Source organism: Balaenoptera musculus, chromosome 1 (genome assembly GCF_009873245.2).
Source record: "Balaenoptera musculus isolate JJ_BM4_2016_0621 chromosome 1, mBalMus1.pri.v3, whole genome shotgun sequence".
NCBI lineage: Eukaryota > Metazoa > Chordata > Mammalia > Artiodactyla > Balaenopteridae > Balaenoptera > Balaenoptera musculus.
In genome coordinates, this window is record NC_045785.1 from 28,511,859 (window position 1) to 28,539,181 (window position 27,323).

Genomic DNA, 27,323 nt, shown 5'->3' on the forward strand with positions numbered 1-27,323 from the left:
GGGTGGTAAGCGCCAGTGAGTTGAAAAGCACAAATTTATATGGGAACGTCAAATCAGACTCACACAAATCGTAATGGTTAAGGCACTTCATAGCAAGAAAAAAAGAAGATGGAAAAATATAATGAGGAACTGATGACAGGATGGCTGCCTATCCATCCTTGGTATAAAATGGTGAAAGCTTTCAGGCAAGTTACGGAGGATGTCTTACCAATGGAATGCAGGGGAGAGGGGAACATATTTAGACTCCAGGGAAATGGTCGAGGGGATTTATGGAGATTACAAGGTCGAAGAGAAGGTAGCAAAAAATTCTAATTCCCTAGTTGTTACCAGCAGCTCTGGTTAAATTAAGATCTTGAAAGAGGAGGAGATAAAAGCAGGCGGGGAGGACTTCTTTGCTTCCATGGCTCCGCAAAGAATGTCGCATAAGCTATACAACTATCTGGTAGTATAAAAGAGAAATGTTTCATAACCCAAACACTTTCCCTGCTTTGTGAGGTGACCTGGAAGCCTCAGTTACAGATCTCATCCACTACTCTGGGCTGGAGAGAACATGTTCAATGAGGGAAGGAACAACCTGCGGGTTCATACAGGATGTTCCAGACTCTCCCTACTTCACTTATATCTCTTGATTTCCATATTCTCAAAAGTATTACTAAAGCTTAGTAATGGGTAAGATCTCTGATTCTTGTGAGTCTTATCTGACAATTTGATCCTTTGTATTAGCTCAAAGGAATAGAGCCTGGGAGAGAACAGATGATCAGAAGCACTTATATCTTCAACAGTGACCAGGAATAACTGATGAGGAACTGATGACAGGTAATGTCTGGGGGAGGTTAGCTGGCTTTAGTGTTGCTAAAAAAATTAATCCCAATAGTTCCCAATAAGGGGAGCAGGTACTCTGATCTGTTAGTTCATATGTTCAGTTAGTGGGAATTTGAGGGTTTTTTTTAAATTAAATGTTATTTAATGTCGCTCCATTATGTGTTCAATAACAAAAATGCGGGAGAGGGAGCAGTTCTTTTTCATCTATTCAGTGGATCATAATTCTTCCTCTTAGATTAAAAGACAAGGGTTCTAGTTTCAGCTCTAGATCTATCACTTACTAGTAATTTAACCTCTGAAAAGTAATTTAACCTCTCTGAGATTCAGTTTTCATTATTGTTACTCTTGAGAAAAAGGATGCATCAGAGGAGGAAGCAGGGAAGCAGTGGTAGAGTCAATATTGGATTCTAGAAGTAACTTGGATAAAAGGTAAGATGAAAATAAGCTCCAATTTTAGATCAGTTCCTCTCCTGCCCACACGGCCATAGCCTGGCTCTGCTCCCAGGGCCTAAACAAAAGTAATATTAAATCCTTACCAAAAAGGGCTTACAGTTGGTAGAATCTTAGACTTTTCCTTTGGGAAAGTCTAGAACTCACTGTTAGTAGGAGCACACAGAAAGCTTACCCAGGGTGAAAACAGGAAGGCAGAGCCAATCCCTTTCTTTCTAAAGTCTTGACAAAGCAGAGAATACAGGTCTCTCATATGAATTACCTGGAGGATCCCCAAAACAGGAGGCTCTGGAACTAACAATGCTTACTTAATATTACCACCTCTCAAAAGATAGAATTCTAATAATCTGGCACAAAATCTAGACCAGGTTTCAGAATTCCAAGCAGCAGAGTAGAAAAGCCTATAGAATATAAGAATTATTGCCAGAAGGAAATTCATCAAATACTTTTAGAAAGCTGTGAACAACTCTGGAAATATTTAGACAGTGCTGTTGCCTCCAGCATTCTTAAATCGCAGGTAACAAGCTTGACTTCTCCAGCTAACTTGGAAACTGTGCTGGCTGGCAACCAAGAAGGAAGTAGAGACAGAATGCCTGCTATCTTAGGAACTATACGGTTAAGGTCATTTGGGAATTCATACTTTAACCAAATTCATCAAATAGTATCCCAATGGAAGGTCTGAGATGGTGGGAATGGGAGTAGAGAAAATGCCCCACTGGTATTATTTGGAAAAAAAAGAGCAGCTGATAAATTCTCCTGGGAACTGGGGGTGGGGGGTGCAGGGGAACCAAGTTTCTGTGGAAAACTATACACAGTTAGGATATTTTATAGGCAAAATTTGCACGTACTTTTTTCTTGAGGGGGGGAATTGCATCTTTATTTTCAATTAAGGTATGAAAGCATTTCCATTGATTATGAATATAGACAACAAATCACAGTAGTATCAGATGTGTGACTTTGTCACCAAGGGAAACCATAGATGTTCTCGTGTTCCAATTGTCATATCTCAAAATATTTCATTTCAAAATTACATTAAAATTACAGCAGTTATCAGACCTAAAGCTACATCTTTTTTGTTATTACTAGAGCACACATACTACTGTATCACAAATTAGGCCTTTGAATATTATGCTAACTGTATATGACAAATTGGGTTATTTTCTATTTTCATTAACTTTTTTTTTATTGGAGTATAATTGTTTTACAATGTTGTGTTAGTTTCTGCTTTACAATGAAGTGAATCAGCTATATGTATATATATATATCCCCTCCCTCTTGGACCTCCCTCCCACCCATCCCCCATCCCACCTATCCAGGCCATCACAGAGCACCGAGCTGAGCTCCCTGTGCTATACAGCAGGTTCCCACTAGCCACCTATTTTACACATGGTAGTGTATATATGTCAGTCTTCATCTCCCAATTAGTCCTCCCCCCTCACCCCTCCAGTGTCAACATGTCCGTTCTCTATGTCTGCATCTCTATTCCTGCCCTGGAAATAGGTTCATCTGTACTATTTTTCTTTTTTTTTAATTTCTCTGTCTACCTATCTACTTATTTATGGCTGCGTTAGCTCTTTGTTGCTGCATGTGGGCTTTCTCTAGTTGCATGAGCAGGGGCTACTATTCGTTGTGGTGCGTGGTCTTCTCACTGTGGTGACTTCTTCCGTTGTGGAGCACAGGCTCTAGGCGTGCAGGCTTCCATAGTTGTGGCACGCAGGCTCAGTAGCTGTGGCTCGCGGGCTCTAGAGTGCAGGCTCATTAGTTGCGGCACACAGGCTCAGTTGCTCTGTGGCATGTGGGATCTTCCCGGATCAGGGATCGAACCCACGTCCCCTGCACTGGCAGGCAGATTCTTAACCACTGCGCCACCAGGGAAGTCCTGCACTATCTTCCTAGATTTCACATATATGCATTAATATACAATATTTGTTTCTCTCTTTCTGACTTACTTCACTCTGTATGACAGACTCGAGGTCCATCCACGTCTCTACGAATAACCCAATTTCACTCCTTTTTATGGTTAATATTCCATTGTATATATGTACCACATCTTCTTTATCCATTCATCTGTCATTGGACATTTAGGTTGTTTCCATGTCTTGGCTATTGTAAATGGTGCCGCAGTGAACACTGGGGGTACATGTGTCATTTTGAATTATGGTTTTTCTCAGGGTATATGCCTAGTAGTGGGGTTGCTGGGTCATGTGGTAGATCTATTTTTAGTTTTTTAAGGAACCTCCATACTGTTCTCCATAGTGGCTGTATCAATTTACATTCCTACCAACTGTGCAAGAGGGTTCCCTTTTCTCCACACCCTCTCCAGTATCTACTGTTTGTAGATTTTTTGATGGTGGCCATTCTGACTGGTGTAAGGTGATACCTCATTGTAGTCTTGATTTGCATTTCTCTAATAATTAGGGATGTTGAGCATCTTTTCATGTGTCTCTTGGCCATCTGTACGTCTTCTTTGCTGAAATGTCTATTTAGGTCTTCCGCCCATTTTTTGATTGAGTTGTTTTTTTGATATTGAGTTCCATGAGCTGTTTGTATATTTTGGAGATTAATCCTTTGTCCGTTGCTTCGTTTGCAAATATTTTCTCCCATTCTGAGGGTTGTCTTTTTGTCTTGTTTATGGTTTCCTTTGCTGTGCAAAAGCTTTTTTTTTTGGAGGTTCCCTCTAGGTCCACTTTCTGGAGAGTTTTTATCATAATTGGGTGTTGAATTTTGTCAAAAGCTTTTTCTGCATCTATTGAGATGATCATATGGTTTTTATTCTTCAATTTGTTAATATGGTGTATCACATTGATTGATTTGCGTATATTGAAGAATCCTTACATCCCTGGGATAAATTCCACTTGATCGTGGTGTATGATCCTTTTAATGTGTTGTTGGATTCTGTTTGCTAGTATTTTGTTGAGGACTTTTGCATCTATATTCATCAGTGATACTGGTCTGTAATTTTCTTTTTTTGTAGTATCTTTGTCTGGTTTTGGTATCAGGGTGATGGTGGCCTCATAGAATGAGTTTGGGAGTGTTCCTTCCTCTGCAATTTTTTGGAAGAGTTTGAGAAGGATGGGTGTTAGCTCTTCTCTAAATGTTTGATAGAATTCAACTGTGAAGCCATCTGGTCCTGGACTTTTGTTTGTTGGAAGATTTTTAGTCACAGTTTCAATTGCATTACTTGTGATTGGTCTGTTCATATTTTCTGTTTCTTCCTGGTTCAGTCTTGGAAGGTTATACCTTTCTAAGAATTTGTCCATTTCTTCCAGGTTGTCCATTTTATTGCATAGAGTTGCTTGTAGTAGTCTCTTAGGATGCTTTGTATTTCTGCGGTGTCTGTTGTAACTTCTCCTTTTTCATTTCTAATTTTATTGATTTGAGTCCTCTCCCTCTTTTTCTTGATGAGCCTGGCTAATGGTTTATCAATTTTGTTTATCTTCTCGAAGAACCAGCTTTTAGTTTTATTGATCATTGCTATTGTTTTCTTTGTTTCTATTTCATTTATTTCTGCTCTGATCTTTATGATTTCTTTCCTTCTGCTAACTTTGGGTTTTGTTTGTTCTTCTTTCTCTAGTTCCTTTAGGTGTAAGGTTAGATTGTTTATTTGAGATTTGTCTTGTTTCTTGAGGTAGGCTTATATAGCTATAAACTTCCGCTTAGAACTGCTTTTGCTGCATCCCATAGGTTTTGGATCGTAGTGTTTTCATTGTCATTTGTCTCTAGGTATTTTTTGATTTCCTCTTTGATTTCTTCAGTGATCTCTTGGTTATTTAGTAACGTATTGTTTAGCCTCCATGTGCTTGTGCTTTTACGTTTTTTCCCCTGTAATTCATTTCTAATCTCATAGTGTTGTGGTCAGAAAAGATGCTTGATATGATTTCAATTTTCTTAAGTTAACTGAGGCTTGATTTGTGACCCAAGATGTGATCTATCCTGGAGAATGTTCCATGCGCATTTGAGAAGAAAGTGTAATCTGCTGTTTTTGGATGGAATGTCCTATATATATCAATTAAATCTATCTGGTCTATTGTGTCATTTAAAGCTTCTGTTTCCTTATTTATTTTCAATTTGGATGATCTGTCCATTGGTGTAAGTGAGGTGTTAAAGTCCCCCACTATGATTGTGTTACTGTCGATTTCCTCTTTTATAGCTGTTAGCAGTTGCCTTATGTATTGAGGTGCTCCTATGTTGGGTGCATATATATTTATAATTGTTATATCTTCTTCTTGGATTGATCCCTTGATCATTATGTAGTGTCCTTCCTTGTCTCTTGTAACATTCTTTATTTTAAAGTCATTTTATCTGATACGAGTATTGCTACTCCAGGTTTCTTTTGATTTCCATTTGCATGGGATATCTTTTTCCATCCCCTTACTTTCAGTCTGTATGTGTCCCTAGGTCTGAAGTGGGTCTCTTGTAGACAGCATATAGATGGGTCTTGTTTTTGTATCCATTCAGGGAGACTGTGTCTTTTGGTTGGAGCATTTAATCCATTCAAGTTTAAGGTAATTATTGATATGTATGTTCCTATGACCATTTTCTTAATTGTTTTGGGTTTGTTTTTGTAGGTCCTTTTCTTCTCTTGTGTTTCCCACTTAGAGAGGTTCCTTTAGCATTTGTTGTAGAGCTGGTTTGGTGGTGGTGAATTCTCTTAGCTTTTGCTCGTCTGTAAAGCTTTTGATTTCTCCATCGAATCTGAATGAGATCCTTGCCGGGTAATCTTGGTTGTAGGTTCTTCCCTTTCAACACTTTAAGTATATCATGCCACTCCCTTCTGGCTTGTAGAGTTTCTGCTGAGAAATCAGCTGTTAACCTTATGGGAGTTCCCTTGTATGTTATTTGTCGTTTTTCCCTTGCTGCTTTCAATAATTTTTCTTTGTCTTTAATTTTTGCCAATTTGATTACTATGTGTCTCGGCATGTTTCTCCTTGGGTTTATCCTGTATGGGACTCGCTGAGCTTCCTGGACTTGGGTGGCTATTTTCTTTCCCATGTTAGGGAAGTTCTCGACTATAATCTCTTCAAATATTTTCTCTGGTCCTTTCTCTCTCTCTTCTCCTTCTGGGACCCCTATAATGCGAATGCTGTTGTGTTTAATGTTGTCCCAGAGGTCTCTTAGGCTGTCTTCATTTCTTTTCATTCTTCTTTCTTTATTCTGTTCCGCAGCAGTGAATTCCCCCATTCTGTCTTCCAGGTCACTTACCCATTCTTCTGCCTCAGTTATTCTGCTATTGATTCCTTCTAGTGTAGTTTTCATTTCAGTTATTATATTGTTCATCTCTGTTTGTTTGTTCTTTAATTCTTCTAGGTCTTTGTTAAACATTTCTTGCATCTTCTCGATCTTTGCCTTCATTCTTTTTCCGAGGTCCTGGATCATCTTCACTATCGTTATTCTGAATTCTTTTTCTGGAAGGTTGCCTATCTCCACTTCATTTAGTTGTTTTTCTGGGGTTTTATCTTGTTCCTTCATCTGGTACATAGCCCTCTGCCTTTTCATCTTGTCTATCTTTTTGTGAATGTGGTTTTTGTTCCACAGGCTGCAGGATTGTAGTTCTTCTTGCTTCTGCTGTCTGCCCTCCTGTGGATGAGGCTTATTGTGTGCAAAAGCTTTTAAGTTTCATTAGGTCCCATTTGTTTATTTTTGTTTTTATTTTTATTACTCTAGGAGGTGGGTCAAAAAAGATCTTGCTGTGGTTTCTGTCAGAGTGTTTTTCCTATGTTTTCCTCTAAGAGTTTTATAGCGTCCTGTGTTACATTTAGGTCTTTAATTCATTTTGAGTTTATTTCTGTGTATGGTGTTTGGGAGTGTTCTAATTTCATTCTTTTACATGTAGCTGTCCAGTTTTCCCAGCATCACTTATTGAAGAGGCTGTCTTTTCTCCATTGTATATCCTTGCCTCCTTTGTCATAGATTAGGTGACCATAGGTGTGTGGGTTTATCTCTGGGCTTTCTATCCTGTACCATTGATCTATATTTCTGTTTTTGTGCCAGTACCACACTGTCTTGATTACTGTAGCTCTGTAGTATAGTCTGAATTTGGGGAGCCTGATTCCTCCAGCTCCCTTTTTCTTTCTCAAGATTGATTTGGCTATTCAGGGTCTTTTGTGTTTCCATACAAATTGTAAAAATTTTTGTTCTAATTCTGTGAAGAATGCCACTGGTAATTTGATAGGGACTGCACTGAATCGGTAGATTGCTTTGGGTATTATAGTCATTTTGATAATATTGATTCTTCCAATCCAAGAACATGGTATATCTCTCCATCTGTTTGTGTCATCTTTGATTTCTTTCATCAGTGTTTTATAGTTTTCTGAGTATAGGTCTTTTGCCTCCTTAGGTAGGTTTATTCCTAGGTATTTTAATCTTTTAGTTGTGATGGTAAATGGGATTGTTTCCTTAATTTCTCTTTCTGATCTTCTGCTGTTAGTGTATAGGAATGCAAGAGATTTCTGTGCATTAATTTTGTATCCTGCAACTTTACCAAATTCATTGATGAGCTCCAGTAGTTGTCTGGTGGCATCTTTAGGATTTTCTATGTACAGTATCATGTCATCCGCAAACAGTGACAGTTTTACTTCTTCTTTTCCAATTTGGATTCCTTTTATTTCTTTTTCTTCTCTGACTGCTGTGGCTAGGACTTCTAAAACTATGTTGAATAAGAGTGGTGAGAGGGGACATCCTTGTCTTGATCCTGATCTTAGAGGAAATGCTTTCAGTTTTTCACCATTGAGAATGATGTTTGCTGTGGGTTTGTCGTATATGGCCTTTATTATGTTGAGGTAGCTTTCCTCAATGCCCACTTTCTGGAGAATTTTTTCATAAATCGGTGTTGAATTTTGTCAAAAGCTTTTTCTGCATCTACTGAGATGATCATATGGTTTTTATTTTTTAATTTGTTAACGTGGTGTATCAAATTGATTGATTTGCTTATATTGAAGAATCCTTGCATTCCTGGGATAAATCCCACTTGATCATGGTGTATGATCCTTTTAATGTGTTGTTGGATTCTGTTTGCTAGTATTTTGTTCAGGATTTTTGTGTCTATGTTCATCAGTGATATTGGTCTGTAATTTTCTTTTTTTGTGATATCTTTGTCTGGTTTTGGTATCAGGGTGACGGTGGCCTCGTAGAATGAGTTTGGGAGTGTTCCTCCCTCTGCAATTTTTTGGAAGAGTTTGAGAAGGATAGGTGTTAGCTCTTCTCTAAATTTTTGATAAAATTCACCTGTGAAGCCATCTTGCACTTACTTTTAACAGTCACTGAAACTAAAATTCTTTTCTTGAAATTTCACAATTTTATAATATGGTCAAGAATCCATTCAAAGCATTCCTTTGGTAATTATACCTGCAATGAACTATTACCAAGCAGCAAGGTAAAAGCTTTAAATTTGGTGCTTCAGGCAGTGACTGAACTATGGCTCCACACCATCTGTCTTCCTGAAGCTATCATCAGAAGTATGCATTCTCTCAGAAGCAGTAGGTCTCAGCCAATATGGCTGCCATATGAAAATGAGACCAGCAGGCATATTGTCAATCCCAAAAACAGCTCACAGGAACTGTTCAAAAACAAACCACCTCAGGGGGCAGCCTCCACCTTCCTTTTGACTATCAGCATGTCTGTCAGCTGCACACCCACTAATAAACAAATACAAAAATGGTTCCATGTTACTCTCCACACCAGTTCTCTCCTGCAGGGGGTTAGCATATTCAGAAAGCAAGGCAGAGGGGGTAACTAAATCCTTTGAAAGGCACAATCAGGTATGAAGTTTGGAAAAAGCCAGGGTAATGCCCATTGCCCTCTCTCTTCCTTTTCAAAAGGGCCAATACTTTTTTCCTCAACTGCATACAAGTTAGATTGAAAGGTGGCAGTAGCCTCACAAAGCAGCCCTTAGAAAAGAAAATAATTACTATCGCCCTTGCTGTGTGCCTAGCTTTGTTAAGAGCACAGTTTGTTAAATGTTATGGTTTAGGTGATTTGTTGGAACTAAACTACTGCTAAAGAAGAATCAATAGTCTTTAAGTCCATATTCTGACTCCTTTCCCTTGACTGGAAAGTTTCCTTTTTTCCCAAAGACCATTCTGATCAAAGGCAAACGCTCCGTGGAACTAGCTGCCCACCAGGTACCTTTCAGCCACTATTCACATTAACTCTTGATTGTCTGCTAGGTGGAAAAACAAGCTTCCAAGGACTCAATCACAAAACCTGAGCCTTTTAGCACTTCTCTAGTTAAGAATACTTAGACGAGTAAGTTCTCTTCTATAAGACTGTCAATAAAGAAGCCTCAAAGGTACTGGATTGCGGCAAACTGCTGAGGAGAAAAACAGTACCTTAACGTCTCCTTAGAGGAGGGCAATATTTACAGGCAAAGGAGGGGGGAAATGTTCTTTTTATCTACCTATAACTGTACTTTACAGATTAAAGGAACTATGAAAACCACTCTCATTTAATCTTGGTTTAATAAGAAAATACATCCAGCCTCCAAAGTGAGGTTGGAGGTTCATACAGAACCCTCAGAAAATTACATAAAAACATTTTATATCCAGAAGAAAATCCCATACCAAGATTAACACCCTTATTCCATCGCACCCCACATTCTGACCCCCACCCCACAAGTCTGATTAAGACTTTGGCCTCTGAAATAAGACTGCCTGGGTTTTAATATCAATCCAGTCAACTTACTAGCCGTGTCATCTTGGGTCAAATATCTTGGTTTCTTCATGTGTAAAAATAGGAATGATAACAGGGTTATAATAGATATAGAAGGAGATAAGCTATGCAAAGTACTTAACACAATGCCTGGCATGTAGTTAAAGCTCAGTAATTATCAGCTGCCATTACTTTTTGTTGCCTTTACTGCACTTCATTTCAGCTCAGGCACCACTTCTTCCAGAAAGTCTTCCTTGAAAGCTTCACCCAAGATTCCTCTCATCTGCATATCCTACATATACCTCTACCATAGCATTTCTCTCACTGGATCATATTCGTTTGTCTACCTCACACTCTCTGCCCTCTTTAAGTGCTAGGGTTGTATCCTGTATCTCTGTATTTGTAGGCCCAGCAAAATGCTTGGCACATAGTAGGCATTCAAAGAATTATCTGTTAATTTTTAAAGTTTACCCAACATTTAAATAAATTTATGTTGTTGTTTTTTTTAACTAACAAAATCTGGCAAAAGATGTCAGTTCTAATACGGAATTACTTAAGTTTTAGTCAGATTCTTAATGTTATTGGCTAAAAGAAGGGAGGGACAGGAGAGAAAAGCAAAGTTCCCAGTTCACTAAGAAATGAGAAAGACCTTTTTGAATCAAACTGGGGAGAGCACTGAATGGGAGGTATGATGAGAGATGTGCAAAATGAGAAACTAACAAAAAGCCAAATGGATTAAAAAGAGATAAAGGAATCTAACATAACCAGCTAGGAAACAGCCTTTCCTGCCTAAACACTGAACTGAAAAATCTTTTCAAATCACAAAACAATCTTTCCTCATGAAAGGACCAACCAAATTTTAGTTCCCTGAGCTATCTATTTCAGACCACTCCACTTCACTCAAAGGCAAGATAGGCTTTCACCATGGAACTTTCAGAACAAAGCAACGGTGGAGAATAGCTTCCCAGTTCACCCAGGCAAATATTCATCCATCACTGATGACATCTAGATCCATTCAATTTCCCTTCTCCTGAGTAATGAGGAAAAGTAAAAGAAAAAAACACATCTAAGTTCTGGTCACCTGGATGAAAAATGGAAACCAGTCTATCACAATTCTAATGCCTTTAATTTCTACCTGATACTTATTAATAAATCAGAAGTTTGCCTTAATTGGATATGGTCGCTATAAAGTTTCAAAAGACCTATCTGTTAAGGTTTAGTTCAAAGCCATTTTCACAACCAAGTCATAAGTGAGAATACTAATCGAAACACTGGTATAGCTGAAAATAGCTCTCCTACCATAAAGTCACCTGCTCAGAAATGAGCCAGTCATCAAGGGCTTTATAATATTTAAAAGCAGATTGAAGGCAAATGATTAAACCATGTACTTAAAAAACAAAACAAAAAAAACTGTGACTGGGGGTTACAATGCTGCATATAATATTCTCAGAATCTCCTGCTTTGCTTTTTCTCCCACCACTTTATGACTAAAAGACTATGGAGAATCCTGTCAGCAAGGAGAGCACGCCTCCAAGCCACAGCGTGAAGGAGCCCACACCTCTCTATGAAACACTGTCTTCGTACTTCAAAAAGCACAGGTATCAAATGATAACAGATAAATTTTGGCCTATACATAAAAGTGGTCCTAAGAAGAAAGACTTTTTTTTTCTAAAGAGAAAAGCCCCAGGATATGATGTCATGAATCTAGCAATTCCCTATATAGCCCACTTGTAGATGTTATTGTTAAGAACCTGCAGTTGATTCCTGTCTCTGACTGCAGGGTGGATAAATTATTTGCATTCACAATCACACCAATCTTCTTTGGAAATCCACACAGCAAACCTTGAAACAGAGCACTGTTTTGTTTCGGGGGAAGGTTTTTTGGGTTTTTGGTGGGGTATTCTTTTTTTTGGTTTTCTTTTCTTTCCTTTCCTTTTCTTTTTTTTTGCTGGCTGGTTTTGTTGTTTCTAAAGAGAAGGTCATTTAGAGGGCTGCAGCAGAGATATGTAAATTAAATAAATCAGCAGTAAGCTTGAGAAGAAATAAGGAAATAATATAGCAAACCATGAAGTGTTACTTCAGCAGATATGGCCAATAGAGGAAAATTTTATGTCAATTTATCCATTAAAAATCTCTCTTTTTGGAGTATTATGTAAGTCTCATAAAAAAAAAAAAAAAAACCTGCAGTGGGCTGAACTGGGACATGTGAGGACTCAATACAACCAAGCTTCAGATACTTAAATATCTCATACCACTTTTTGCTTATAACAAATAAAATGCAGAGCTACAGATGCTTTCTCATCTGTGTGTAAATGAAAGCGAAACTGTAAGAGTAGTTAGTATTCTTAGAATTTTTAAGAGCCAGTTTATTTAAATTAAATCAAAGCCAATCTGTATCTGTACAGAAATAAAAATAAAATTTTCTTAGGGCTCTTATTCTCTAGACTTTACAGAGCTGTATATACTCTTCCCTCCACCCCTCCCTCTGCGATAACGAAATGAAAGAGCTTTGCAGGTTAAAAACCACTTCAAATGAATCTGAGAGAAGGAAGTTTAAAGGGATTAGAATATCACTTGTCTCACCAGCCTGCTATAGAGTAGGGTTCAGCTCTTCCCTGCCCCACTCTTTGTGCTCCCATAACACGTCGTGGAATTTACCATGGTTTTTTATGTTTCTACATCTATCTCTGCCTCCATAGCATGAACACTCTGATGGCAGGAACTGGGTTTTATTTAGCCAGGGACAGCCCTTGTTGACAGGAATTGTATGTACATAACACCTAGATACTAATTATCATTAAGTGATTTGAATTAAGCATCCTAGAGAAGGTATTAAAAATGCAGTAAGCATACTTTAAGGCACTGAATATGACCACACATATAAAGCACCAGAGATCACAAACATTAGAAAAGTGTAATCTAGTTAAAGTCATCAACATAGCGTAGCACTGACATTCAGATAATTTGGCATTGTTTGGTTTATTTACTGCAGATGTATGGCTTTCAATAACTTCATTTTTATGACATGTACATACACGCACACACACAGACACATCATTCTGTCTTTCTCCTATACTTCCATTGTCAAGTTGATTGTAATTCACACATTCTACGGACAGAAATAAAAATCTGGGCAAAGCGGTCAACAAACATTCCTTACTATCCAATTATCTAGTACAGACTCTGTCTAGCCACAGAGAAACTGGCCTTTCCTTATCCTCACCTGTAAAATGGCAATATTTTTCTGCTGCTTAAAAGTGACATTAATTCTAGGCAGGGCAACAAGGATGCCCAAATGCGCCTGGTCTCTCTGTCTCTCTCTCTCACACACACATACACACACCCCGCACAGGCACACAGAGAAACCCCTGAAGACACACCACACACAGAGGGCCTTCATTCTTTGCCTCTCCCTCCCTCCTGACAGAGGCAGCCGCTGCCACGTGAGACTCGAAAGAGTGGAGGCGGAAGAGCTCAATCAAAACAGCTTGGGGAAGGAAAGGAGGGTATGCTTGTCAGCGAAAGTCTCCGTGGAAAAGCCAGAAAACCTTCCCTTCCGCCCTGACTATCCTGGGCAAATAACCTTGCTCAAGATCTACTTACTTGAGCTTAGAGGTCAAGTCCTCCCTTTAACCTTTCAGAGAAGAGGTAATATGAAAATTCACCCCATTATTTCAAAAGTGCATTATGAGAAATGTCAGGGTGCAGCTTATACACATACTCTGGGGAGCATAGCTGAGAGCAATTTTGAAAACCAAGCAGTTAGACAGGAAGAGCCAGGAGCTTCCGTCAGGCTGGGACAGGGCCTTTGCAAGAACAGAAAATCTCCCTTCTACCAGGTCCAGAGATGGCTGGTGCCATGGCGGCCTCCAGTAACTGAGCAGAGCAAGCAAGCTCTCACAAACAGAACTTCCCCAGCGATACGCCTGAAACTACAGCCACAGGTTCACAGTGGTCATCTCTGGCAATGGGATTCACAGGATGTAGTTATTTCTATCTGGAATAATCGTTTCCTAAACTTTCTACATTAAGCATGTGTGACTTTTATAATCAAAAAAGAAAGGGTTAAAAAAAGGAAGGAAGGGAGGGAGGGAGGGAAGAAGGAAGAAAGGAAGCAAGCAAGCAAGCTAGAGCAGCCAGAGAGACTGATGAAGTAGAACGCACAGGTAGAAGAGAAGCTTGGCACTGCTTCAGCACAGGGGGCTGTTTTCCTTCAGGCCAAAAGCCACAGACTGACCCAGCAGGATGCAACTTTCTCAGGTGGAACCTAGCTCTTCAGCTTCTCTCTACAAGGTTGCTTCATTTATTCTGATTAAGACTCACTCATTCTAGCAGGCCTACTTCCATAAACTTCCAGCTGACTCAGGTTGCCCACAGTTAAGGACAATAAGCACTGAGTTGTGTAAAAAAAAAAACCAAAAATCAAAAAACAGAGGAGCCCCTTCTTAATAGGCAGAATGGCAGTCCCTTTAAAATTTTAAACCTAAATCTGAAATTAGAGTACAGAAGTAAAATTAAATCAATATAAACTTCCCATCTCCCAGGTCTGGTGATACGAGTGATTCCCTTTATTACCTAAAAGTGAGAGAATCCATAAGCATTTACTTTAAATTGCTGCTCGATTAGAATCAAAGCATAACGTTTAAGCCAGTTGGAGGAAAGCAAGCATTCCTAAAAATCCTGTCATTTGCTGGGAGAGTTTTAAAAGGAGAAATGGGATGAGCTACACTAGGCATCCATCTTTAGGGGCAGAGTCTGCAGTTGGTGGAGCTGGATAGGCCTTGGCCAGCATTCCTCTCTGCTTCTGTTTCTCCTAGAACAGCACCTGTGACAGTTAACTCATCATTCAGGAACATTCATAATTCCATCTCATCTCAGGGTATTTTACAGTTTCCTTTTGTGACTGACCAGAGAAGTTCAAAATTTACATAATTTGGTGCTTGCCTTGCACTGTAACTGTTCACCTGAGGGCCTAAAGTAACAAACCTGATGCAAAAAATATTTTCAAGAGCTGACTGGCTGGGTATGTCTAATACCCATGAAATCACCAGAGGACACGCATATACTTCCAAATTGGGGCAAGGGCTGCAGCTGTCGCACTTTTTCCAAATCTCCAGATAACCACCTCACTGCTTATTCAGGGATGTGGGTTATTAATGGTGGCAAGAGTGGGTTGGATTGAAAGGAAAGCTGGATATACTGCATTAATAGACAGGGGACTCACCTACATAATTCTTAGCAGAAGGTTACTCTTTTTTTTTTTTTTTTTAATTTTTGGCTGTGTTGGGTCTTCATTTCTGTGCAAGGGCTTTCTCTAGTTGCGGCAAGCGGGGGCCACTCTTCATCGCGGTGCGCGGGCCTCTCACTATCACGGCCTCTCTTGTTGCGGAGCACAGGCTCCAGACGCGCAGGCTCAGTAGTTGTGGCTCACGGGCCTAGCTGTTCCGTGGCATGTGGGATCTTCCCAGACCAGGACTCGAACCCGTGTCCCCTGCATTGGCAGGCAGATTCTCAACCACTGCGCCACCAGGGAAGCCCAAGGTTACTCTATTGAGACCAGCTTGAGACATCAAATTCCCTAGTCTCTTAGGATTTCTGCAAGTAAAACTGGGTCTCTCCTGTCATTGACTTACCTTGAGACCCTCAGCCGCTTTGAAGGGAACCTTGATACCAGTAACATTGTCCCTCTTGAAGAGAACTTCTGTTCCCTAGTAATGGCTAAGGAATCACTAGACTGCAAGCTCCAAGAGGGCAGAGACCATGTCTTTCTTACCACTGCATTTCTAATGCCTAGGATAGTAGGCACCCAATAAATACATTTTGAAGGAAGGAACTAACTCTGCAAGCTACTTCTGACATAAAATCCAAAAAATGCTATTGAAGTAGCCCCAGGCAAAACACTGCCCTGACTAAAAGACAAAGCCAACCTGGCCTAGCACAAGAGTTTGCCAAACATGGGCATATCATCAGTGTTGGGGGAAGTGAACCAGGGCTGAGGGCCAGATGGTGTCATGGCAGCAGAACAAAGTCCTCTTCCAGAGGAAAAGTATCCCTGGCTGAAGGAGGAAACAAGTAGCCAACAAGCAGTCGTGCTCCTTAGTGGCATGTTACAATTACAGGAAATGCACAACACAGCCCACCCTGCCATGGGCTTCAACCAACCTCAGGCCTGAATGGAGGCCTACTTCTCCTGACAATGCAGAAAGGCCAGCTGCCTACAGTATACTTTAAAAAAATGTGGGGATTGACATCCCACTGGACAGAGGTTTAAGAAGCCAGCAGAAACCTCAAACCTACTGCCTACGGGGTCATCTTGGGATGAGACAAGAGTCTAACCAAAGAGGATTTTATGTCATCACATCATAATGACTACTACTAACATTTGCTGAATTGTTATTTATGCACCTGGGAGTAGGCTAAGCACTTTGTGTGAACATTTCATTTAATCTTCGTAACAATCCTATCAGAGGTACTGTCATTCTTGTTTTGTAGATGAGGAACCTGATGAAAGGTGGGTTTCAGTAATACCACCCAGTATATAATAGAACCAGGACTCAGATACAGGCTTGTCTGACTCCTGAGTCCATGCTCCATGCTCTTGGTCACCCTGTCTCCTGTTTCTTGCTCTACTGATGAACTAGGTAGGTGGTCAAGACCAATTCTTACAACTCCTCTCTAAAACATATCCAGTACTGTCTGGAATCAAAAGTGGCTAAAGGATCTTAACCACACGGGCTGACTTTTCTTATGGAAGCTCTTGGATGGAGGATCAGAAAGAAAGTTCAAAGGGCAGGAGCTGTGCATTTTAACCCAAACCAAGAGCTGTGCATTTTAACCCAAACTCTTCAATACTACTCACCTGAGAAGAGATGTCCAAAGAGTAACCACACACATAGTCTTGATCATGTTCCTGCTGATTCCACACAAATGTCTGGACCAAGGCCTTGCTTTGGTCCTGCAATTATTCTGTTTTTATAAATTCCTCCACTATTGTATTATTTCCTCTCTGAGGAATTCCTAAGGAGAGTCAATTTAAGACAGCTTTTAAATTGAATTGGATTTACTGCCCAATTATGCCATTTTCTTAACCCTCTTCACTTTATCACACAAGTTAGGAAATAAGTCTGTGTTTGCATAATGTTTCTAAAGGGCAAAAAGAACCCACCAAAATTATAGTTTTCCTAGCTAGAGAGAAGGACTTAAGATGATTATCTTTTACTGAAGAGTATTTAAGCAAGAGACAATTACTTCATTTCATTGGGAGAGAAGCTAACTTTAGATAATTCTGATTGGTCTTACCGAAGTCAATTAAATTGTGATATAAAAAGATCCCATAGACTTGCTCAATGCTAGCTGAATTTTAGAATCAAAAAGCTTGCATGGTTTATGTTAGCAGCCAGAAAACTCTACCTCCCCCAGCTGCCATGTACTCAAGTCATTATCACAATCTGAGGAGACAGATTTAGGATTAATAATTTATTACCTTCCTGTAGTGCAATGCAGTTAAGAATATAGGACAGTTTGGCAGGAGAAAGTTCCTGCTGAAGGCTCATCGCTATGAGGTGTATTCCATTAGTCATCCACCTTAAATTAGGTGCCCAGCAGATACAGAAGAGCAGGGATATAATGCCACCTAAAAAATCTCTGGAAAATGCTTTTCTCCTAAAGATAAGACTGATGCATGTTCAAAATATATTATTCTCTTCAAGGAAAAAAGATACCACTTGGTCTGACTGGTACAACAGGGGCTACAGCCCTCAAAGTACAACTAAAAGGTGGGGGCAAAGGAAGAAAGTGAGTTCAGGTGCCTTCTGTCTGCCAGGGGCAAATGCGAGCAGTTATAAGAACAAAATGGGAATGGCAACTAGTGGGGAAAAGACCTCTTGCTAAGCCAGAAGCTGTCTCTGTCCCATTTGCAGTCTCTGTGGGGGCTGAGGGTGATAATTAATCTCTCCCATCCAGAGTTTAGGACTAACTAAAAAAATAAAACATGGCAGTTAGAGGTAGATGGAGACCAAAATATCATCTTTGTAAGTGTAAGGTGACTGGAGAACATAGCTTAGATGTACAGTCACAAATGGGCTTCCTAATACTTTCCTACACTGAATTAAACTTACCAATTGGACAAATGCAGGCTGTCCTGGCATGGGCAGACCAGTTAGAGCATGGCAGGGTGAGAACACTTGAAAATCCTGAAGACTAGCCATTCCACACAACAGAATTCTTTTCCAATATCACCAAACAGAAAAATCGTTCTTCCATTCATGGAGAGAGTCAGAGAAAGGTGGGAAAAAAAGAACAAAAATTACCTTCCTGGGAAATGAAGTGCCCACTTAATTGGCCAAGACTGAAAAACAGAGTATGAAAGATTGATTCTCCTTAACATGTATATTCCAAGGTGGTCCTATTTCTCGCATTATTTTTAGGTTAACCCAACAAACCTTTATTGCTACCTACTACATGCTATATGTTAGGTATGTAACTATGAGTAAAACAGTTTCATGAAGTAGACACATAAGCAAGTAATCATAGTAGACTTCTGCTCCCAGCCATGATGGAGTAACTGGTACCAGACTCACCATCTACCATAAATAACTACGAAACTGGACAGAATACTTAAGACAATTGTTTTCCATAAGAATATAATAGTCAGTGCAAGATTACAATCCCTGGGAGAAGGGAAACTTGAAGTGAGCTCCATAATTGCCCAGTTCTCTTTTAAGGGACAGCTTCTCAACCACAGCACAGAAAGCTGGAACCCAAACAGAACAGAGGGTTCTCACCAAGCTCAAGGAGCAGAGATCTGAATTTGGCTAGAACTTGAGTGGTAGGACACTGGAGAAGGAGCTGTGAAAAGAGGGGATCCCAAAAGGCTGAGGGCTGGGACATAAAGGCACAGGTCTGTCATATACTAGATGTTACATCGATGAGAAGGAAACAGAATCACTAGAGGTCAAGCAGTGCTGGGGTAGGAGGTAGGAGCATTTTAAAATTCCTGCTCTGCCAAAGTGAAGAAATCACATGAACACCACAGACCAGCAGACACTAGAAAGGCCTTCAGGAGTAAGGACCACATTCTAGGGCAAAACCTACTCTGAACCTCTCCTCACAAAGCCTAAAACACAGTATAATATGGCATAATAATAGAAAAATATATAGACACTATGAGAACACTAAAGAACAAGTTCAAATCAAGGCTTCAGGGAAAGCACCAGAAAGGAGCTTATGTTTACCTGAATCAGAAAACATCAGGCAGGGACTTCCCTGTTGGCACAGTGGTTAAGAATCCGCCTACCAGGACTTCCCTGGGGGCGCAGTGGTTAAGAATCCGCCTGCCAACGAAGGGAACATGGGTTCGAGCCCTGGTCCGGGAAGATCCCACATGCCGCGGAGCAACTAAACCAGTGCGCCACAACTACTGAGACTGCGCTCTAGAGCCTGCGAGCCACAACTACTGAAGCCCACGCGCCTAGAGCCCGTGCTCTGCAACAAGAGAAGCCACCGCAGGGAGAAGCCCACGCACCGCAACAAAGGGTAGCCCCAGCTCGCCGCAACTAGAGAAAGCCCGTGCCCAGAAAAGAAGACCCAATGCAGCCAAAAAAAAACTAACTAACTAACTAACTAAATAAATAAATAAATAAAATAGAATTTTTTGAAAAGACCCAACGCAGCCAAAAATAAAAATAAATAAATAAATTTATTTTAAAAAAAAGAATACATCAGACAGAATGGTAATGGCATAGGCAGAGGAATGGAGTACTCTATGTGGAAACATGAAACGGCACTCTATGAAAAGCGATTTGAATGTGGAAGAGAAGAAGGAGTATAGGATGCTTCAGGGATTTCTACCTAAGAATATGAGTAGAGGTGATCTTTGCACCGCTACAGGGAATAAAGGAGGAAGAGGGGTAAAAGATCGTGAGTTCAGTCTTGATATATTAAGTTGGAAGTAGCTGGGAGACATCCAGTTGGAGATGTGTGACATACAGGTGGCTATGTGGTCTGGGGCCCAGGAGAGAAGTGAATGAACACGTATAGACTTGGGAGTAGTGAGCACACAGGTTACAATTATGGGAAAGAATGAGATTGCCCAGGGAGAGCGCACAAGCGCGAGACAAGAAAGGGTAGAAACAGAACCCTGAAGAACAAAACATTTAAGGGACAAGCTGAGAAGGGAGTGAGGGAAGAATTAGAAAGTGCGATGCATCAGCTGTAAGGGAGAGCAAAGAAAAGCATGGTGTAACTTAAGGCAACTGAGGAAAGGGTATCAAGAAAGTAGTCAAAGGTGTCAAATGCAGCAGAGATGTTAAGTAAGGTAAAAAGTAAAGGTGTCAAGCTAGGGAGGTCACTGGTTACCTTGGTAAAAGCCAAGGTTTAGGCAGAAGCCAGACCTCACTGGATTCAGAAGAGGACAGAGGTGGGAGAATAGAGACAGCAAATGTGGTCTGCTCATTCAGAAAGCTTCCCTGGCTGGGAAGGCTAAGCCAGGAACCTGGCTAGAGGTCCCTCACAAAGAACAGTGCCTGGCTCAATAAATATTTGTTGAATGAATAAGCAATAATAATAAAAATACAACAAATAAATGATCTGTACCCATCTGGTTGTTTGACCAGTCCTTGTTTCTTACTGTATCAGTTTGTCTGTCTGCAAACTGGATATGTATTAGGCCCAAGCCAAGTTCCATTTCCTTCACAAAGCCTTCCCTGATTCTTCTAACCTTCAACAACCTCCTCTATGACAATCAAAGAACAGACACTAACAAGTGTTGGTGAGGACATGGAGAAACTGGAACCCTAATACATTGCTGGTGGAAATGTAAAATGGTGCAGCAGCTGTAGCAAACAAAAAGTTAAACAAAGAGTTACCATATGATCCAGCAATTCCACTCCTAGGTATAGATACAATGAAATACTATTCAGCTAGGAAAAGGAATGAAGTACTGATACATGTTACAACATGAATGAATCTTGAAAACATTACCCTAAGTGAAAGAAGCTAGACATAAAAGGCCACATATTGTATGAATCCATTTATATTAAATGTCCAGAATGGGCAAATCCATAGAGTCCAAAAGTAGATTAGTGGTTTCCAGAAGCTAGGGGAGGGAGAAAGAGGGAATGACTACTAATGGGTATGAGGTTTCTTTTAGGAGGTGAGTAAACTGTTCTGGAATTAAATAGTGGTATTATATCTCAATTAAAAAAATAAATAACCTCAGCTAATCTCTTACTACAGAACTCCTAAATTCTACCCATCTACTTAGCCCTACATCTACTGATTTGTATTGAGTAAAATTACTCTCTCCAGTGAGAGAGAGGTTCCTTGAAGACACAGAGCCTCATCAATTTTCTCCTGGACTACTATTTCATTAGCTTCCTAACAGATATCCTTACCTCTAGCCCTGACCTCCCTCCCCTTTCCCTCTTTCTCCCATCCCCACCATTACCATTCTTCCATATTCCAGCAAAAATGTTCTAGAAATTTACCAGTATTACTCTTCTGCTTAAAGTTTTCAATAGCTCCCAATTTCCTAAGGCAATGCTCTCCAAAGTAGAGTTTTTGCTTACCAGAAGTGCACAAAACAAATCATTGGGATATGAAAAGAAAATATTAAAACTATTTATATTTGTTTTTGGCATCTCTCATAAACAAAAGACATTAGTACAATGGTGCTTGTTATAATGCATAAACAAACATAAACTGGGGCACATCTTCAACTTTTTTTATGGATATAAGTACATAATCAAGAAAATCTGTAGACCATCTGCCTTAAAAGATTAAAATCAAAGCTTATTTCCATGGCATACAAGATCCTTCATCACCTGGCCACCATCTACCTCTTCAGGAGTTGCCATTCCAGCTTTGCTCTTTGTATTCCAGCAGCACTAAACTGTGTATAGAGTTACCTTTATTTACCAAGCTTTTTCATAATTTTGTGCTTTTGCTCTTACAATCCCACTGCCTGGGAATACCCTTCGAATCCTTCAAATTCCACCTTCAAAATTCTGTTCAGGCATCAGCTTCTCTGGAGAGAATTCTTCAGTTCTCCCCCTTCATCTCTAAGCTAAATGCTTCTCTGGTTGCAGTAGCACTCAGGGCATGGTATCCCTCTATCTTTTCACTTACCACATCGTAGTATTTATACATCTATCTCCCTCATTAAACTGGGAGTTCTTCCAGGGCAGGAATTGTGTTGTACTCATCTTTATTACCCTCGTGCTTAGCCCAGGACCAAACTCCTAATAAGTTCTCAATAATTGGTTCTGAATTGGATACTTTTTCTCTGTACTCAAAATACTTATTAACTAACTCTGTAATCTATTTCCCAGAAGCAAGGGAATAACAGTAAAAGTTTTCATAGCCAATTGTTAGCTTCTGGAGTACATTAGCCTCAATGACCCTCCTTGGTTTAGGTTTCCAATGCTGGTTCCGGCCCTCTCCTGTGCATGCACATATATAACTCTTCAGATGCACACATTCTTTCTTTAGATGTTAAAATATTTGTGAATATTTTAATCAGATCTTGTTGTTCTCAAAGGCATTATGTCTCTTTAAAGTGCCTTCACATACCTCTGCCCCGATTGTGTTCATTTTAAGCTTTAATTCTCAAATGATAGATTGTGTTGATTTTAACGTTTAATTCTCAAAGGACAATTCCCTTATTGCTAACTTATTATTCAGTCAACAAACATTTTTATGGTGCATCTACTATATGTCAAGCCCTTGGTACTTGCTAGGAATAGCTGGCGTGAGCAAAACAGGCAAAATCTCTGCTCTCAAGAAGCTGACAATCTATTATAGGAATTTCCAAATTCTTGGGGTCACTTCATGTTTTTCTCCAGATACTGATAATCCCCAGGTTCAAAATGTTATTTTAAGCCATGTAACAATAAAGTTAGACAGAAAAATAGTAATTCAATGGCTCACAAGGAAAACACAGAGCATCTTTTATCAAACTGTAATCACTGCTTCCTAGCAGTGCGCTCCAGCATTGAACCCAAAGCTGAAATAAAAAATAAGCCCAGGGCTTCCCTGGTGGTGCAGTGGTTGAGAGTCTGCCTGCCAATGCGGGGGACACGGGTTCGAGCCCTGGTCTGGGAAGATCCCACATGCCACGGAGCAACTGGGCCCGTGAGCCACAATTACTGAGCCTGCGCGTCTGGAGCCTGTGCTCCGCAATAAGAGAGGCCGCGATGGTGAGAGGCCCGCGCACCGCGATGAAGAGTGGTCCCCACTTGCCGCAACTAGAGAAAGCCCTCGCACAGAAACGAAGACTCAACACAGTCATAAATAAATAAATAAAAGAACGTGAATTTCTTAAAAAAAAAAAAAAAAAAATAAGCCCACTATACATAAGTCAATGGGTACCTGGGGCTCTCCCAAAGATGGAGAAACTGCTAAGTGATAAACAGAAATGGGGATAATTGGAGAGCTGCTTTGTTTTGTTTAGTTTTTCAAGAATAATTTCTATAATCCATGAGCTAAAGACAACAGCAAACAATCAAGAATGTATTTTATCAGGGGAAATGTAAGAGCTCAGATAAAAACTGAACAAATTCATGAGTAGATAAATACTGACTCAGGCTACCAACAATAGGTTTTTGCTGCTATTGTTTTGTTGTTGCTTCTTCAGATAGGTTTTACCCCCCCTTATAAAAAGAGTTAACTTGTACCCTGGAAAACACAGAAAAGTATAAAGAGATAATAATTCCACTACTCAAAAAAATATATAAACATTTAGTTATATATCTTGTTCCAGACTTTCTATTACATAAAAATATTTTTTTCTTTTCATAAAATTGACACCAACTTTGAATATGAATATGCAATTGTATATCATGCTTTTTCATGCTTAACATTAGGAGCATTTCCCATGTACTTGTTCTTCTAAAATGTGAATTTTTAAGTCAGGTAATACTCCACCATGTGGACATGCCATAATCTCACCACTCCTATTGTGGGGCAGGTTGTAGAAATGTTTTGCAACACAGAATAAATAAGTGTTGATGACTGCTCTCATTCACAACCATCTAAATATGTCCTTGAGGTAAATTCCTAAAGGGGGAACTATCAAGTCAAAGAATATGAACTTTTTAAGGATCTTGATTTATGCCAAAAAGTTCTCTGTTCAAACTCTCCAGCACAATAGGAGGGCAACCACATCACCCCTTGGCAGCACTAGATATTTTTACTTTGATTTTCAACAATATGATAGGTTAAAAAGGATTTCTCATCTTAATCTGCAGCTCTTCGGTTAGTAATGAGAATGAACATCTTTTTTTAATGTTTTATAAATCATTTTAATTTCTTATGATACTCTGCTTATGTCTCATTCATTTTTGCTATTAGGACACTGTGTTTTTTTAAAAATTGATGTAAAAAAGCTCTGATAAATTAAAATACATTAAAAAATCTGTCATGTATTGCTTACATGTTCCCTCAGTTTGAACACATATGGCTCTTGGTTCTTCCATGATAAAAGCTTCAAACTTTTCTAAAATGGAACTGGTACAGTCTAATTCCCATCAGAACCACTCCTACCAATACCACCTTTGCACCTTTATACTCAATCTGTTCCTTAGGGTGCTGTTTTGAAGCACCAGGCTCAAGGGATACTAAAAACTAGACCAGTGAGACCACAGTACCATGTTTAACCAACTAGCTTGGCAAATACAGAAACACTCTGCAATGCTTCTTCCTCCTCTATACTCAGACTTCCTCAAATAACAAGCTCATCCTGGTTCAGGGCAAAAAAACTGTCTTTGGTCCTCCAAAAGATCACCTGTGGTTGGAAGGCAGCATAGCAGAAGAAAAAAAGCGTGAGCTCTAGAGTAGAAAAAGCTGCGTTTAGATTCCTGGCTCCGTCATGTTCTTGCTATATGACCTTGGTCAAGTCATTTTGCCTCCCTGGGCCTCAATTTCCTAAGTACAAAATAAAACTATCTGTTTTCAGGTTATCATAAGGATTAAATGAAACATGTAATGTTTACAACCAGGGGTCTGGTATATGGTAGGTGCACTTCAAAAAGTGTGACTTTCCTACTCTGATGGTGCTAAATCAGTTACTTATTTAATTCAAATGATCTTACATAAAATGTTGGCTTGAAATAGTTAGCTGTTCCAGCAAAGCATCATCTGGGTAAAAAACATTTAGGTCAGCTTTCTGTCAACTGCAATTTCCACTGCTATAATTATGCAATCATCAACCACCACTGCAAAACAACAAAAACCCCAAAGCTGATGTTACTGAAATTGTTAAATACAGTAATTACTTGATTCTCAAGATCACGGCCACCAACTCCTTTTGGAAAGCAACAGAAACTTTTCTAATTATGGGGGCAAAAGACGGATTAGTTGTCCCAGACAGTGGTCTCTACAACAGAAATCTTTTGGTCATTGCCCAGAACAGCAACATACTGAGAAGTCATTCTCAAATTGCTGTTTCCTCACATTCCATACTCTGAAAGGAACAATGTCAACAAAAGAACCAAAAGAAAAAAAAAGACAGAAAAAAAGGATATTCTTTGAGATTTAGCCTTTGTGGCACTTTTTCCTGGCAAGACGTAATAGACTGGTGAAATAATCTCTAGGAGGAAAGCATACTTTATAAAATCTATCAGCATAACCCTATTCTACGGAAGAAGCAAGGAACACATTCTCCTTCTAAGTATAGAGTGTAGATTCCTTCAGGAAAGGAAAGAAAGCAAAGTATCACTTATGTTCAGAGAATTGTACTACACGCTTTAATTATATTATGTTTTAAATCAAGTTATGAGGTAGGTCTTATGTTTCCTTACAGACAATAGGTAACTTGCTCAATGTTTTATAGTTATTAAGTGGAAAGAAACATCCAGCTCCAGGACCCAGGTCCTTCTAACTTTGAAGCCTTTTTCTTTTCATTACATCTTCATCAAATCTCAAAATGATCATGCCAATTCTCCTTTATGAGAAATAACCCAGGGACTTCCCTGGCAGTCCAGTGGTTAAGACTCCATGCTTCCTCTGCATGGGGCACGGGTTCGATCCCTGGTGGGGGAACTAAGGATCCCACATGCCAAGTGGCAGCGGCCAAAAAAAAGAGAGAAAGAACCCAATTTAAATTTTGGTTTAAAACAAAACAGACAAATAAACCCAACAAACTAAGTGTCCACCTAAAGGATGACCACTTCTGTCAATTAGCAGGTTGCTTTTCTGGCTCCTACTAGTCTTTAAAATGAACTGAAAGACTCACACTGAGCACCCTTTTTTAAAAATCTTAAATATATAAAGAAAATGGTACCTGTTGACAGCCACAGAGCACTGAGGCAGAAGCAAATATAAAACAGGTACAAGCTTCTCAACCACTTCACAGATGTCTGCCAACAAAATCCTGATAAAATCCAAGAAGCACGGCTTGGCTTGATTCCCAGCTTCTCCATGGCCTTCCAGACAGGCAGAATCAGTCCACTAGAAAGACAGAAAAAGAAGAAATTATATGCCAAGTAATTAATAATTGATTCCTCGAAATGCAGAGTGCTAGAGAGTGTGACAGATTAGGGAAAAGGGAAGTTTCAAGTTTGTCTTTCACTGCTCATACCTGCCTATAAATTTCAAAGCTGAGCTTTGGCGTAGCCTATAATTATCAGGATAAAAACATAGCCAGGGATATGAAATGAATCCACTGTAAAACTGAAACACTTTATACTCCATATTTTCTAATCTAACAGTTAATCGTCTATGTGGAACAATGGAAAGCGTACCAGACTGAAAAAAAAGATCTGAATTTCAGTTCCAGTTCTGCTACTAACAGCTTTGTGACTTTATACAAATGCACTTTCTTACCTATGAAAAGAAGAGTTTGGAGCATCAGAGGTAAACTAATCTGAAGGCTTTTCTAGCCATGTTTTTTAAAAATTTTAATGTGATTGTCTTTAGGCAGGGCAGGCACTCTCCAGTTTGCTACTGTCCCCACCACTCTTATCTTTAAAATCTATCCAGTCTACACTTTGATGTCACCTCCCTGATCCTTAGTATCATTAGCAATTCCTGACTTAAATTCATATATCCATTCAACAAGTATTTACACAGCCCCTATTTTGTACTAGGCATTGTGCTGGCTACTCTATAATCCAGAGACCGAATGATTTAGGTCCCTTCCAGAAGAAAAAATGACTTTCCATCAGTTTCTTCTCTCTTACACAACTTCCCTATATTGTATAAATTATTATATAAATCTTGGCAGTATTACGAGGGTTGACTGAGTTCTGAAGAAGCAATTTAAAAATCTTCTGTCCCAGACTTCCCTGGCAGCACAGTGGTTAAGAATCCGCCTGCCAATGCAGGAGACATGGGTTCGAGCCCTGGTCTGGGAAGATCCCACATGCCACGGAGCAACTAAGCCTGTGTGCCACAACTACTGAGCCTGA

The 27,323-nt window shown here is 39.6% G+C and overlaps 1 protein-coding gene across 10 annotated transcripts in view; it reads right to left on the bottom strand.

Moving 5' to 3' along the window:
• Nucleotides 1–27,323, bottom strand: part of KIAA0319L (KIAA0319 like) — a 120,445-nt gene that overhangs the window by 74,380 nt on the left and 18,742 nt on the right. For all 10 annotated transcript variants that reach the window (XR_005019183.1, XR_005019182.1, XM_036845573.1 and 7 more), the window contains exon 2: nucleotides 26,198–26,364. Coding sequence is in view for 8 of the 10 variants with exons in the window: in XM_036845573.1 (XP_036701468.1) it covers nucleotides 26,198–26,364 (167 nt within the window). In the remaining 2 variants the exon portion in view is untranslated. The remainder of the gene's footprint in view (nucleotides 1–26,197; nucleotides 26,365–27,323) is intronic.